This window comes from Peromyscus maniculatus, chromosome 4 (assembly GCF_049852395.1).
Source record: "Peromyscus maniculatus bairdii isolate BWxNUB_F1_BW_parent chromosome 4, HU_Pman_BW_mat_3.1, whole genome shotgun sequence".
Classification (NCBI taxonomy): Eukaryota; Metazoa; Chordata; class Mammalia; order Rodentia; family Cricetidae; genus Peromyscus; species Peromyscus maniculatus.
In genome coordinates this window covers 11,096,980-11,112,441 of record NC_134855.1, presented here as the reverse complement: position 1 = coordinate 11,112,441, position 15,462 = coordinate 11,096,980, and the positions used below count along the sequence as shown (strand labels likewise).

Here is a 15,462-nt window from a genome sequence, read left to right as displayed (position 1 = left end):
CTGCTCGGACTCACACGGCCTCCAGGGACACACCCCAGTATGGCTGGCTTTCTCCATCCACAGAGCAACCACAGGGAGTCGGGGTGAGAGTTTCGCCAAGGCAGTGACTACACGAGGGTTAATCTCTTCAAGAACTTGAAATTGTCTTTAAAAAAAAAAAAAAAAAAAAAAAAAAAGGCTCCATTCTGCTTTGCCCTGGGCATATGTGAATTCTTCCCACAGCCAGACTTCCAGGAATGTTTGGTGGGGGAACTCTTTCCCAGTTCTGAAGCGTGCCTGGCAGCCAGCCTTATGGCCCCCACACGCAATGAATGTGCTCCAAGCCCTCAGCGTACCCACCTACCAAGCAGACACATGTGGGCCCCTGCCTTGGAAGAGGGCGACTCCTCTACATTTGCATACATCTAGACACAGGGTGCTCACTACCACGAAAAGGCAACTGGATTGCTCTGTTTTTAGAGTCTTTAGCTGTCTGTTTTGGCACGTGCTCTACAATGCCTGCTCCAAGACTCCTTTCTGGGTCCTATTTTCTCTCATTAGGCCACCAACATGTTCTAGTCCATTAGATGAAGATGAGACAGAGGCCCCATGAAACCAAGTCTGCCTGTCCACACTTTTTCTTAGGTAGGATTTTTCGTATCCCAGCTAGCCCCAGACGCCCTATGTAGCTGAGGCCAACCTTTGGTTTCTGATCCTCTGGTCTCTACCTCTGAGGACTGGAATGACAGGTGTGTGTCAGCACTCCCAGGTCATGCAATGCAGGGCATCGAACCTGGGGTCTTGTGCATCTTAGGCAATCTCTCTGCCAGCTGATACAAGCCCAGGTCCAAGCCTGCCTCCTTCTTCATCAGGAGCTCAGCAGGCTCAAAGGCTTCCCTCCAGCTTTCCGGTGTTTTTGTCCCGCCGTCCCCCACCTGTGGCGTCTGCACACCCCATCTCTGAGCTCACACTCCCCACTCACCTCACTCCCCATCAGGGGCTGCTCTCACCACCTGAATGATTCAACATTTTCCCTTAATTTCTTTAACAAGCAAATGAAAGGAAAGGAGGGGTGGGAGGAAGAAAGGAAGAGAGAGGAAGGGGTGGGTGGGGGTAGGGCTTGGAGAGGAGGAAGCCACTGGTAAAGTGCATTATTGATTGGAGACTTAGAAAATGCTTAGAGGGTAGGAAAAGCGTCCTGTTCTTTAAAAGCTTGTGCAAGGCGTAAGCTAGACACAGGCAGCCTTCCCAGAGAGGTCCTACTCTGCTGACATGAATATTTCATCACGAGGGAAAAAGGCAGGCTGCGAGGATTCCAGCGCAGGGTGGGGTGAGTGCATCATGGCGCGGCGGCCCCTCCACATATCCCTGGAGCCCGGATCATCCCACCTACTGGTGGCAGCTGCCCCGGCTGGCTTGCTGAGGCCAGAGACAGACTTAGCCAAAGGGCAAGGTACCCAGAGGGGTAATAGACCTTAACCCCACTAACCGGTAACTCTGTCCCAGGCCCTGTCCTGTCCGCACAGGAGACACCATCAGCCCCTCGGTCTCCTCTCCCCAGCCCACCCTCAACCTGACTCCAGGTACCTGTGTAAAGTGATGAGGCAAGTGCTGTGGCCTCCTGAGCCTTAGCACCTGGAGTCCCTGAAGTCCAAGCCTTGGACCCTAGTCCTGCCCATTTCCCCCAACACAGCTACTCCCTCTCAGTTCTCCAGCCTCTCTAGCCAGCCTTGGCTTCTTTTGGGGGACAGGGGGAGGTGTGTATGTCTTGTGCTTGTTTATGGGTGTGTAGATGTGGTGGTGGTGGTCTCTGTGTGTGTGTGTGTGTGCATGTGTGTGTGTGCATGTGTGTGTATACATGTGTGTGTGTATGTGTGTGTGTGCATGTGTGTGTGCATGTGTGTGTGTATGATGTGTGTGTGTGCGTGTGCGTGTGCGTGTGTGTGTGTGTGTGTGTGTGTGTGTGTGTGTGTGTGTGTGTGTGCTTGTATAGGTTAGAGGTCAACCTTGGATGTCATTCTTCAGGCACTTTCCACTTTTTGTTAGGGACCATCTCTCATTGGTCTTGGGTTTGCTAAACAGTATAGGAGAGCTGGCCAGTGAGCCCTGTATCTGGCCAGTGAGCCCTGTGTCTGGCCAGTGAGCCCTGTATCTGGCCAGTGAGCCCTGTATCTGGCCAGTGAGCCCTGTGTCTGGTCAGTGAGCCTCAGGGATCCATCCACCTCTGCCTCCCCACAGCCAGGATCACAGGCTCTTGGATTACAAGTGCACAGCTTTGTGAGGGAGTTCTGGGGATCAAACTCAAGTCCTCGTGATTCTTGGCAAGTTCTTTGCTGACTGAGCCATCTCACCAGCTGACACGCCCCCTTCCTTTCTCAGGTTGGGGCTCCTCTATCTGAAGGCTCCACCCAGTGGCAGGTGTCTGAGTAAGCACCCCTCCCTGAGGACACCTCCCTGGCTCTGTCCCAGCTGCCTATTTGTGCACACAGAATGCCATCTGTGGTTAACAGCAAGTCTGTGTGACCTCAGGGTGCACTGGGAAGACAGGAAAGGCACAAGCAACGTCCTCAGGGGTGCGGAGTGAGAGACCCTTCAGTGGGTCCCCTTTCTGGGTTCTCAGTAGCCAGAATAAAGTCATAAGAGTGGCACAACTGACTAGCTAACTAACCAACCAACTAGCCAACTAATCAATGAGCCAAACAACAAACCAATTAACCAACTAACCGACCAACTAATCAGAAATTTCTTAGCTAGCCAGAAAAATCAATTAATCAATCAACCAGCTAACCAATGAATCAATTAGCCAACTAATCAACCAACCAATCAGCTAACCAGCTGTGAGAGTTCATCTTCATCATCACCTTGGAAGGATTTGAAATCACTAAGAGATACACCTCTGAGCATGCCTATGTTTCCAGAGAGGTTTAACTAAGAAGGGAGCTCCGTGCTCTTCATCCACCACCCCATGAGCGTTGGTCCCAGTTGAAGAGTGAGCAAATGTCCTGAGATCGGCATTCATCTCTCTGCTCCTGACTATGAGCAACTATCTCACACTTCGGCCACCGTGACTCCCCAACCATGATGGATTGTACCCTCAAGCTGTGATCCCAAATACGTTTCTTCTGTTACAGAAAAAAAAAAAAAAAAGCAACTAATACACCCATCAAAGAAAGCCTTACACTGATGACTCAGGCGTGCTGCGGGGTTGAGAGGCTGGCACGGTTGGTCAGACCTGGACCGTCAGGTCATCGGCTACCACTCTCATTTTACAGAGGCCAGATGCTTGCTCAACTTCACACTTTTGCTAACTCGGGCATGTGGATCCCTAGTAGAGGCACCCAGGGAAATTGCCTATGATTTGATCTCATGTATGATACTAGCACCAAGTCCTGCAGGAGATATGGCTGGGACAGAGGATGCCTGAGGTGGAGGACCAGACAAAGAGCTGAGCTGTGATGGGTGTGCACAGCGCTGCAGGGAATGATGAGTTGCTGTGTATGCTGGTCTTGGAGCTAGCTGGGGCTCATGGGAGATAAGGCCAAAGGGAAGGCAAGCCCCAGAGGTCTGTGCAGTGGATGTGGGTATCCCCGGGTCCTAAAGGGAGAAGCAGCTCCACTGTGGGGTGGGTGAGAGCGTATGTGTTCTTCTTCTTTGCTCCTCATCTCCTTACCCTTGGAGTGATCTTCTCACTCTATATGTGATATATGGGTAGCAGTGACCAGAACAAGAGCAGGCAAGGGCCAGGAGGCAGCCCTCCTCATGGCTCCAGACCCTCTGCTCACTGGGGTTCCTCAGTGCACTATGTCTGAGGGGACAGTCTGTCTCCTCACCCTCCCAGAGAGCTTGTCACAATCCCTCTGTTCACACATGCCCAGCCATGCAACACTGGGTGAACCCCTGTCCAGGTTTGTAAGAGTTCTACAAGTGAGCTGTATGCGGGCAACTTTGAGAACCACTGATGGATGGAAGTCCTCCCCGAGGCTGCCCTGTATCCTTCCAGCCTTGGGCATCTGGATTTCTTCAATTCAGAGACCAGAGCAGCAACCCCCCACACATCTCCCTTGGTTCTCAAAGGCCTTCATCCTGTCTGAGCTGCCGGCACCCCTGTCCATGCTGGCTTTGGGGGTTGGATTCTGACTCCCAGACTTAGGGAGTGCTCCCCAGCCTCTCATTTTTCACACTCTGGTTCCTCCTGGGCCGTGAACAGTGTAGGACTTTTTATGAAGTTCCAGAGTGCCAAGGGCAAGGTCACTGCCTCCAGACCTGGGATGGTGGGATGGCTTCCCACCTGGATGTGGGCAGTGGCATCAAGGGGACAGTCTGTCTCCCCACCCTCCTCATTCTCATACCTCTCCCTAGGCCGAGAGGATCCAAGCACTGGGCGAGCAGATGAGCAGGCAGACAGGATTGTCCAGTGTTAGACAGGCAGGCCTAGAGCACCCTTTCTCGCCCAGCGCTCCTTATGCCCTCTATTTTTAGGTCCATTACTGTCCACTGGCGGGTACAGTTTCACCACTCCATCCTCAGAAAAGACAGATCAGATTCCAGGTTTAGAGGAATAAGCAAAGCCACCCCGCCTTCGATGGAGCTGGTGCGTGGGAGATCGCATGCTTCCAAATAGACGTAGAGCAAGTGAGTTATCAAGTAAGTGGATTAGCAGGCTCCATCTCAGCTCAAAGAGGAGTGGGTGGGAAAACAGCATCACTCCTCCTCAGGCTCCTTCCTCCAGGGCTGAGGGGGCCCTCCTCATCCAGCATGCATGCGTGAACACGCACAGATGATAGCTCCTTCCATTTCCCTCTCCTTCTGAGATATGCAGAGAGACTCCCAACAGCCCTGTAGACACTAAGGACTGGGCAGCCCAGCATGCTAGAAGCTGTGTGAGCTTGGACAAGAGGTTAAACCTCTCTGACTCTGAGATGCCTCACATTTAAAGCAGGGTTTTAATATAATTCTACCATGTGTTCTGTGTGGATTCAGAACTAGTCTATGTTAACTGCTTAGTATACACGAGGCATTCAGTAAATGTGGCCGTTGACGGAGGCTGTGGAATCAAGACCTTTAGATGGCAAGAAGACACACCCTGACTTCTCTGACGTTAAAGGCCCCTGTAAGCAGGACCCTCTGGAGTTGTACCATTGGCCACCAGGGTCCACAGTTGGAGTCGGGGCTGTCTAGGAAGTGCCCACAGGGTTTGCAACCTTGTGTTTGTATGTGTACACACGAATGCACACCTGCCCAGGTCCTATTCCGGGAAGCACTATAGGCTCTCAGAGGGTTTGGGGGCCCCTGTAAGTCAGGAGCCTCTGCCCATGGGCCTTGTGCTAAGACAGGAGTTGGTTTCTGCCTTTGGTCCCCTTCAGGTCATCCCCAGTGTCTGGGTAGATGCTGCTCTTCTCTCTACCAGTAAGTAAATGGAGGAAGTCAGGAGTGCAGGGGACAAGGAGGTCCCCACTCAGAGCCCCTCATTTGTCCTTCCTCTTTTGGGGACCGTGGAAAGGCTGCCCAGCTATTGCAGAGGGCAGACCTGTCCCAAGGAGCCGGCTAAGTGTAGTATCTGCCACACGATTGTTGGTAAAGGTTCTGGACTGGGGTGCTCTTTGTCCCCCCAGCACCACTGACTCCCCCTCCCGCCACCAACCACCTCTTGATCCCCCAGAGGCCGGGCACTCTCTAAGAAACATCAGCTTCCCCAGGAGCTGCCTCTCCCAGCCTCCTCTTCACCTTTGTGCAGACACCGGCCAGCCGTGGTGGAGGGGATGTCCAGGGTCTTGGTTCATTTCCACTTATTTCCCTGGGCGGTGCTTCTAGTCAAGTGGACAAATGGCTTGGCAGCAGGAGGGAGATGGAATGGGGACTGAGGAGGTCTGAAGGGTCCCCTGAGACTTAAGACAAACTACACTGGATCATCTTTGCAGGAGGGGCCGACACACACACACACACACACACACACACACACACAGCCCTGCCAGGGTTTAGATCTGGTTATCCACCTGGGAGTTCAACTTCAACCCCTTTCTACCAGACCAGCCAGGTTTCTCTGCAGCTGCCCCTGCCACAGCAGCCATTCAGACCTGTGCTATAGAAGAAGACTTGGGGACACAGTGGCAAGACTCTGAGGAGGATCCTGGTTTGGGCTGTGTAACTCAAGTGTCTTCGCCCCTCTAACCATCCCTGTCCTCATCTGTGTGACAGTCTTGTGGCAGTAGCCACAGTATGTATGGTGCCTGGGGAGATGGGCCAGTATACTGCAAAAGAAGGGTGCATTCCCAGAATCCTACTTCAAGGACATCAAAGGTGCAGACTTCAGTGATCATTTATGTCCCCACACCACCCTATCCTGCCTCAGCCCGACCTTACACCTTCATGGTTCTGCTACAGGAGAACCATGCTACAGGGCTTAGTGTGAGATCTCTGTCTCCTGGGGTCTTCAAGATCCAGCTCTGAGAGGCACCTCTGGTGACAGAGGTGGCAGTTTGTGAGAGCCAGGAAGTGAGCTCATTAACCCTGCTGACCATACAGGAGCAGCTCCAGCCCGCAGCTGGCACAGGTGACCTCCAGGCGTGTCCCATGTCTCCTACCGTGTGTCACCAAATGAGTAAAATCCAGCGTGTGGACAGATAGACGGAGGACTAGAGGGGAGTGTCCTGGACTGGGACTCCACCAGGAACCTAGCTAGGGATGAGGTGAGTCTTGTGAACAGGGCCCGAGGGATGGCAGCTACCGCCACCGCCAGTCACTTTGCCCTGAGTGGCTGGCACCGTTGCAGTGTGCTTCTAGACAGTGGGGTCCCCCTGGCCTTAGGCAATTTCTGATTGCTCTTAAGTTTGGAGGGATTTTTGTCAAATATGTTTACTTAGTATGGACTATACACCAGCACCTGGGTGGGAACAGTCTTGGCTGATTGGAGGAGAGGAACAGAGGGGAACATGTGAGCATGTGAGGGTCTGGAGAGAAACACGGCATTCCACCCACTGAGCCTCCCCCAGAGTCAACCAACATCCCACCTAAAAGGCACTTAGGAGAGACTAGCCAGAGAGTGCAGAGGTGAGCACGTGGTGTGGCTCCCTGCTCACAGGCTGCACCAAGGCACAGTAGCAGGGAGCGTGCGCCTCTCCACCGTCCTCTGTGGGTCTCTGCAACCTTCTAGACTTTCTATCTCTGACTCCTGCCCATAACCTTGTCATGCACGTTGACTGTGGGGGCATCTTTTGTCCACTGTCTCTTTATGTGTATTCCATTTGTCTTCGAGCTGATTCCAGAAGGGAAACACTCCCTTTCGCTGGGCATTCCTTTGATGTCAGCTTCTCATGCCCTGTCTCACCTCATCACTAGAAATGTCCTTGGAGGCTTGAAAGCATCACCCCCATTTCCAGATGAGAAAGCAAGAGCTTGGGGTCACAAGGACTTATCCCAAGTTCCACAGCCCAAAAGAGGATCATTGTCAAAGCCAGCATAGGAGAACCTGCAGGTCTGTTTGTCTGTCTGTCTGTCTGTCCACCAATTGCCTGCCTCACCGAAAGCCATAATACCCAAAAGGAAATCCTTAAAAACTAGGGTAGGGGCTGGGGACGTGGTTGAGTTAGTAGAGTGCTCACTTAGCAGGCACAAAGCTCGGGGTTCGATCCCCAGCATGCCATAAACTAGATGTGGGTGGCTCACGCCTGTAATCCCAGCACTTGTGAGGTGGAGGCAGGAGGATCAGAAGTTCAAGTTCATCCTCAGCTACATAGTAAGTTCAAGGCCAGCTATGGCTCCATGGGACGCTGTCTCAAAAAATAAGGAGATAGAAATAAAATTGGGACATGGACAGAAAGGAAGCTGAGCCTAGCAGGGCAGTAGGCCCAGGCTTTCCAAGTCTTTGGCACTCTGGGGAGATATCTCTACTGGGTCCTTTTGTATACTCACTACTTTGCAGCTGCTGTTGCTCTCCTCAGGGTGTCTGAACCCAACTGCTTCCTCCCAGAAACGTCAGAAGCACCAGTGACCCCCATGGGCCTGGCATTTGGTGGCAGCATAGCTCCAACATCTCCTGTCCCGCACCAGCAGGAGACCTCTGTGCAACAAGATGACCTCCTGGGGTCTATTCTCATCCCAGAGAGCCTGTGGCTGCAGCTGAAGGCTAGTGCTGGCAACTCGAAGACACTGTGACAGACAGGTGAGGTGGGCAAACCCTTGCCTTCCACTCGAGGCTGATCCCACAGCCACGGGGAGATGGAAAAGTGGGAGCTTCCAGCTGCCCCGGGTCCTGATCAGAGGCCCAGATCTTCCTCAAGGCTCAGCCTTCATCCCTTTTCCTCCGAGAAGCCTTCCTGGACCACGGCATCCCTCTAGCCATGCGTCCATTTGTCCATCAAATGACTCTTAGGCACTAAGGCAAGAGGGAGACGCTCTCCACAGAGCCCTGTGAACCGAACACTGTCGGGCACTGCACTGGTGACAGCGTCCCGAGTGTGGTCTCCTGCTAGCCCCAACCTGAGGACAGAAGGTTGCATCCCCTGCTGAAGGTCACACAGCATAGGACTACAAACTGTCATCTCTCTGGAGACCCATCAGACACATTCGATGTTCATACATGTCGGCATACATGATGGAGACTAGCTACAGGCTAATGGTCAAATCTCATTCCAGCTTGCTTCTTTCTTCAGGAAGGTGATGAAGTGGGTAAGGCAAACTCTTAGATGGAGAAACTGAGGCTTAGAGAATGTTTCTTTTCTTTCTTTTCTTTTCTTTCTTTCTTTCTTTCTTTTTTTTTTTTTTTTTTTTTGAGACAGGGTCTCACTTTATAATACTGGCTAATCTGGAATTCACCGTAGAGACCAGCCTGGCCTTGAACTCACAGATGTCCACTTACTCTGTCTTCTTAGTGATGGGATTAAAAGCATGAGCCACCAAACCCAGCTTTTTTTTTTAAGTCAAAAATCTTTGTATTTTATGTGTATGGGTATTTTGTCAGCATGTGTGTCTGGGTACCACACGTGTGCAATGTCCATGGAGGCCGGAAAAGAGTGCCAGAGCTCCCGGAACTAGGGTTACAGATGCTTGTCAGCCACGACGTAGGTGCTTTGCAGACACAGCCAGTGCTCTTAAATGCTTAGCCATCCCTCCAGCCCCACTCAATTCCTACTCCAACCCCCTTTATCGAGACAGGGTCTCATGTAGCTCAGGCTGGCCTTGAACTTTCTACCCGGTTAATAATGACCTTGAACTTCTGATCCTCCTGCCTCCATCTACCGAGTACCACCACACCTGGTCTGTACAGCTCTAGTGACTGAGCCTTAGGCTTTGTGTGTGCTATGCACTCCAGCAGTGAGCCACATCCACAGCCCAGTGTAGAGAATTTGAATGGCTTATTCCAGATCATCAAGCCCAGAGGAGTAATGCCAAGATGTGATTCTCACCAAAACAGGTCTCTGCCACTGTCAGGAAGCAGCCACCGAGTCTCACACAGAGCAAAGCCTAGACTCCAGCCTTGCAAGGTCCACCCTGCTTTTCAAGGGTTCAACCTGAGCAATCTCAGTGCCTGATCCTATACCTTTCCCTCAGGACCCGCAGGTCCCTCTTGCTCTCTTCTCTTTCCCGGGCGGTGATCAACACTCAGAGCTGTAGAGATCTCAAGGAAACCGCAGGCCTCCTGAGCACTCACAATAAGCTTCCCCACTATAGAACCTGCCTGTGTCATCATGTCCTACAGTCTAGCTTAGCAGGTCTGGGGCAGGGCCCAGAAGTCTGCATTTCAGGCAGGCTGAGGCTGGGGGCCAGGGACCACACTCTGGTAATGAGGCTGCAAGAAGGCTGGGCCGACTCAGTCTCTCCTCCTTCGCCCCGTGGTGTCCTAAGGTTCTGTCCCCCCCTCAGCAGAGAAAGGAGCGAAGGCTGCAGGTAGGAGGCACCAGACACTGGCCCAGCCGGGCTCCAGGGTGCTTGCCTCACGCAGAAGGGTCCAAGGAGCTGTAGCTGCCCCCCTGTGAAAAGCTGAGAAGCCCTTTTCTGCTGGCTCCCCCTCCCTCCGCTCTCCCCCGCCAGGCCTGCCTCTGACCCGCAGCTCTCATTGAAATTTTGCCCTCTGCGGAAAGCTCATCCCTATTCATTTTCCTCATGCGTTTAGAGCCAATAGGTTTTTATTTATTCATTTATCTTGTCTTTTATCCCCCTGCCCTTCCTCACCAGGCTGGAATTTACAATTCAGTTCTCTGGTGGCCTTGCTGAAGGACAGGAACCTGGGAAAGCAGGGGCTGCACCCTGGGACTGAGAAGGGCAACTGTCCTTTGTCCCCTCTTGTCCCCCCGGGGTGCTCCAGGTTCACGTCCTGGTTGTTTGGGTGCTGGTTCAGGTAGGCCCACACCTGTTAGCAGCAGGGTTGCCAGAGAAGCCGGGATGAGCTGGTCCTGGCTTAGAAGACTAAGAGGGCACTGGGTGGTCTGGCTGCCCTCTGGTGGCTAGTTCGCCACATCTGCTTTGACTGAGGGCGTTTAAAGTCCCTGGGCATTCATCTACCACCTGCTGCCTGTAGACAAGAAATGCAGACTGTGATGTGGTCAAGGCTGGAATGAAGCAATATACTCCAGGGAAGCAGAGAAACCCAGGAAGCCACCGAGGGAGTAATAACAATGGTTGACGTCAGATAATTATGGCCATTGCACACCGAAGCACTCCCACATGCTCGCACGCGCCTGGCCCAGCTGTCTCACTGCCAGCGACACACCTACATTATCGTTTTTTATTGAAACGGGAAGAAACCCAGGCTCAGCGAGGTCAGCATGCTCAGAGAGGGAAGCCAGGCACCCTGATGGGTGAGCATGTGCTCTGGCCACAAATGAGTTTCTGCCTCGCCGGCCGAGCTTCTTGACCTTGGCAGGACTTAGGCAATCTTTCTAATCCTTAAAAGGGGATTAGACTGGGGTTTACCTCGGGGTGCCCTCAACATGGTTCAACGACACATGCCTGCAGCCTGCCCTGGACATGCCCAGGAAGGGCCTCAGTAAAAAGCGGTATTGGGGTTCTCATTCAGACTGGGTGTGATGCCCACCTCCCTGCAGAAGTCAGCACCTTCTGAGGGCTGCCCTCCACCTGCCCCGGTGGCGTTCCATTCTCTTTGAGCTCACATCTGTAATCAAAGGCAAAGCTGCACATTCCTATCATGGGACATTTATGTCCATGAGACAAGTGCTAAGAGGCTGGAGCCACATTGGGGTTCCTCCTGGACTTTCTCACCCATCCAGACCCCAGACCTCAACCAACATCAAGACCTGGTTCACCAGATAGGACAGGGTCCCAGACTTGCCTCTGGTGGTCCTCTGTAGCTCCTACACCCTTGAGTAGAAGCTGGTTCCACGAATTGCCCCCAATCCTGGCAATGATTAATATTTTAAAAGACAAAATCATGTTGAGACTCTGCCTGGGAAATGTGTGGTTGGAGCAGTTCCCACAGGAGCTGAGATGTGGACTCCGAGTGGGATTCACTATGGCCTCGGCCCTGACTTTCAGGGCCCGGGCCCTTGCCTGTCTTGGGCCAGCATGGTCTTTTGGTGCTCAACAATGTCCACACACAAGCCAGTCTTGGCTCTCAGCCCTGAGCTGTCTCCTCCCTCCCTCCCTTCCCTTCTCCAAGCTGGCCCAGACCCAGCCACCACCCACAGTGACAGCCTTATCACCATTGACAAGTGGGAATCTACCTTCTTGGGCTCGCTGCTCTGCACTGTGACTGATGCTGCCCCAAGGGACATAGACATTTTCAGGAGCCTGGGCTGGGGACACCAGGTTGACTGTGCAATAAACCCAGCTTTCCCCAAGGACACTCAGAGGCACCGGCCACCTGCAGGGGGACACTGAACCCCCTCTTGCCGGCTCCCCTGACTGCTCTGCCCAGCCTCCGCCAGGGACTGGCCTGCTGTGTGCTGCAGGTTCAGCTTAACTCAGCAGCTTCCCCACTTTGTGCTGTGACCTTGGCCAAGGGCCTTCAACCTCGCTCTCTCGGTTTCTCTATCTCGAGGACCAGAATGAGCAAACACCCGGGACCCCGTCTCCGTGTCCAGTCTGATTTTGAACAACATGTATCCATGTTGACCTCTTACAATCACCCTCGGCGTACTTTATTAACACACCCATTCTTCAGCTGACAGAGCAGAAACCCGGAGAGACCCTGGTCTGACCCTGGTGAGACTGCCATTCAAACCTTCTGACTTTGTCCAAGGTAGAATCAGCCTGGTGGAGCCCAGGGAAAACCCCACAGAATAGCAGGCCTTGGGCTCTCAACCCCAAATTCCTGAGTTCTCGTCAAACTCTGCTATTACCAGAACCCTTAACATTGCCTGAACACTGGGGCTCCCGCTAGCTTCAAGGCACCTTCTTCTCTAACTAGGCTCGGGTGACAAGGCCTGAGCACCTGCCTCTTGACTAGGGGACAGCGCTGGCTGCGGTGCTGGCTGCATTCATCCAGCCTGATCTTCCGCCCCTGTCTCATGAATTCCTTCCAAGCCCCCCCAGAAACCGTCCTCTGCAAAATGCCTGGTTGGTGCTTGGCGCGAGCTGGATCATGATGCTATGCACCCCACTGGACTGGGCAGGCCGGGAGGGTGCACCACTAGAGGGGTGAACCCAAGCAGGTGGAAGTGTAACCTTGCAAACAGTACCCAGCTCACTGGTCTGAATGCTGACTTCCTGTAAAGGAGGAGGGGCTGGCTTTGAGACAGGAACTATGACTACTGTGAAATTCCTGGCAAGAAAACATCCCAGGGTCAGCTGGCCAAGACTGCTTCCACCCACAAAATGTCACTCAGCCCCCAGGGTACTCAGGGGAGCTCCGTTTTGGCACCTTTCCATGGTGGGATTTGGAGCTGGTCTTGTATTCGTGCCCTCTGGTTCCAGTCAGCCACCCCGAGGTCTTTCTCAGCGCACCGTCCCCCCCCCCCCCCTCAATTCAGTAATATAGAAGCAGTAGGCTGACTTACATGGGAGCAGAACCTTTCAGGGGGGTCTCCGCACGTGATGCCTGAGGGCTCCACTTTCACCTTGACATAATCCTTCAGGCGCATCACTTTGGGCTGGCAAGCATAGAACTCCCAGGTGGGGCCTTCATCTGTGGTCACCCAGGATTTGCAGATGTCATAGTCCCCAGAGGCCATCGGAAGGCAGTGCAGGAAGAGGGCCAGCAGGTGCAGCATGGCTGCGCAGTCAGAATGGGTGGGGCCCAAAGGGGCACCGGAGAGGTGGTGGTGGGGTCAGGGGGGACTCGGGGCTTCAGCATGGAAATACCACATCTACCAGGCAACGGTGGCTGGGATGTACCATGGACTTGAGTACTGCAGGCTTGCCAATGGTGGGAGCTTGTGTTCTCCAAATGGCCGATATGGAAAATCCGGAGCCAGCGTTTCTCAGGCTGCTGATGAGCAGATCAAAAAGTTGCCTGTAAGTTGGCGTCCTCCTAACCTTGGCATTACAACCTCCCCTGGAGGTGAAGCTGATCAAATCGGGCAGGCTCTCAAATTGTGACAGTGGATGGAAATGGGATAAGGAGGAAATCCGAAGGGATCCGGCATGGGGCTGGATCAGATTGCTTTTAATTTTTGTCCTTCCAATCAATCCAGGCCTTTAAAGAGCCCTTAATGTGTGATGTGCTCAACACGACTGCATAACAGCCCTCCAGCCTGCATGGCGAAGATAAAATAAAATCAGGAGGTGTACATGTTAGCTGGAAATGAGTCCCCTCTTTGGGACTGGACTTGGCATCTCAGGCCAATAAAAGAGATTTCTTTTCGTATGGGCTGCAACTGACAACAATTGTGTGGCTAGACTAGACAATAAAAAAGCCACCGAGGTGTTAACCGGAGAGGCCATTTGCCTCTGCTCTGGTGGGGACAGGCTCGAATGGGGGCTGGCTGACCTTGGCTAGTAGCCATTGGCCACTCATTGGGAAATTCCTGAGACTTCAGCTCTCACTCCATCCAGGTACCTGGGCTCTGGCTTGGCTTTCATTGTGAAGGGAGAAGAGAGACTGTGTTCATTAGCAGCAACACCTGCAACAAATTAGAAGGGGGTGGGTGGGTTAGAGACATAGAAGAACAAAAGCTCTCTAGCAAAAAAAAAAAAAAAGGTTGTATTAGCGAGATCTCCAGGGAAAGCCGGGCTATTTTGTTTTTAATTAATATCGGAGTTGCAGGTTTAGAGATGGGCATGCTATTAAGAAGGCGGTGAACCTCCTCATCGTTTGTAAGGGCGTTTGTTTGGTAAGGGTGTTCCTTCTGGAGGACCAGGAACTTTCTACAGCATTCCCAAGAGCCGGAGTTTAATAGTCGCTTTAACACACACTAAGTCGAACCAGTCCAAAAGCCCAAGTTGTTAAGGAGGAGGAGCACCCAACAGAGGGCCCGCCATTACTGCTGCAGTCCCGTAGGGAGGTCTCTGTGCGGGCCACCAGCAGTCTGCTCCCCAGTCACCGCACAATGGGAAACCATGAATTAAATGAATTAATGGCGGCGAGCAACTAGGAGGCCTAAGGCTTCCCCGGGAATCAGGGTGCTTTGTTGTGTTAGATTTTCTGACCAAGGCCAACAGTTTGCAATCATTTTAGGAGTGTAGCGTCTATTTTAAGCCTGCAGTAATCATTTAAAAGCTAAAATAAATATAGCTAATAGGAGTACTGCGTCTAGAAACATATGACTCGCAGACTCTAGTGTATTCCCAGGCGTTTGCTACATCATGGACGAATCTGAGCCCGCCAGCATGAGCTCCCCGCCAAAAATAAGCTTTGCCAATAGGGTAAAGGTTATTGCAATGGATGTAGCAAATAAATAAATAAACAAAGTCTATGTTATTAATTATTCTGGTTATAGTTAAACTCACAGTCGCTGAGTTTAAATTCCTAATCCTCACATATGGTAGCCTGACTCTCACCGGAAGCCCTTGTCAACCACTGCATACTGAGAGTCCCAGAGGAGTTAACTGTCTTTGCACGAAATACTGTCACCCAGACACAAGTACATCCCTGCCCCCAAATGACAAGGCAGGTGCATTTTGGTCCAGCTTGACTGCTGAGAGCTTCTTGCTCAGGGGGAAACCCTCAGCTAGTCCTCTGCTCAGGCTGCAGTGGGCCTCATCCATCTAAGTTAAGACCGCCCCTGCCCCCTCTTGGGATGAAGGACTCCTAATATAGATGAATGAGAACCCAGCCAGACCACACTTCACACCTCTCCTCCTGCTCTAGACCCCGCCCAGGGCTCGCTTCTTGCTAGAAAACTCTCTGGAAGAACGTGACCAAGCGTCTATTTTTTTTTTTTTCAGCCTGAGAAATGTAGTAAAAATAAAATAGCGCGGGCCCCGGCGATGGTTTGGACGTTTCCAGCCAAGCTCTGAGCTGCCCAGAAAACAGCATGCCCCTAATTAATTCTTCCAGCAGCCGGCTCCCGACTGTTCACTAACAGGTAGGGCGCTCCTGATGGCTGGGGACGACCAGAGAGCCGAGCTGCGGCGGCGCACAAGGCGGGC

At 52.6% G+C, this 15,462-nt stretch overlaps 1 protein-coding gene across 6 annotated transcripts in view; it reads right to left on the bottom strand.

Moving 5' to 3' along the window:
* Window positions 1-15,462, bottom strand: part of Ntng2 (netrin G2) — a 62,580-nt gene that overhangs the window by 44,478 nt on the left and 2,640 nt on the right. For 3 of the 6 annotated variants that reach the window (XM_076569093.1, XM_006983374.4, XM_016001909.3), the window contains exons 2-3: window positions 13,862-13,994; window positions 12,930-13,625 (exon numbers count right to left, since the gene is read on the bottom strand). In XM_076569093.1, the coding sequence (XP_076425208.1) occupies window positions 12,930-13,142 (213 nt within the window). In that variant the 5' untranslated portion in view covers window positions 13,143-13,625; window positions 13,862-13,994. Of the gene's footprint in view, window positions 1-12,929; window positions 13,995-15,462 lie in introns of all 6 variants that reach the window. The other 3 variants (XM_076569092.1, XM_076569095.1, XM_076569094.1) reach the window with 2 other exon arrangements.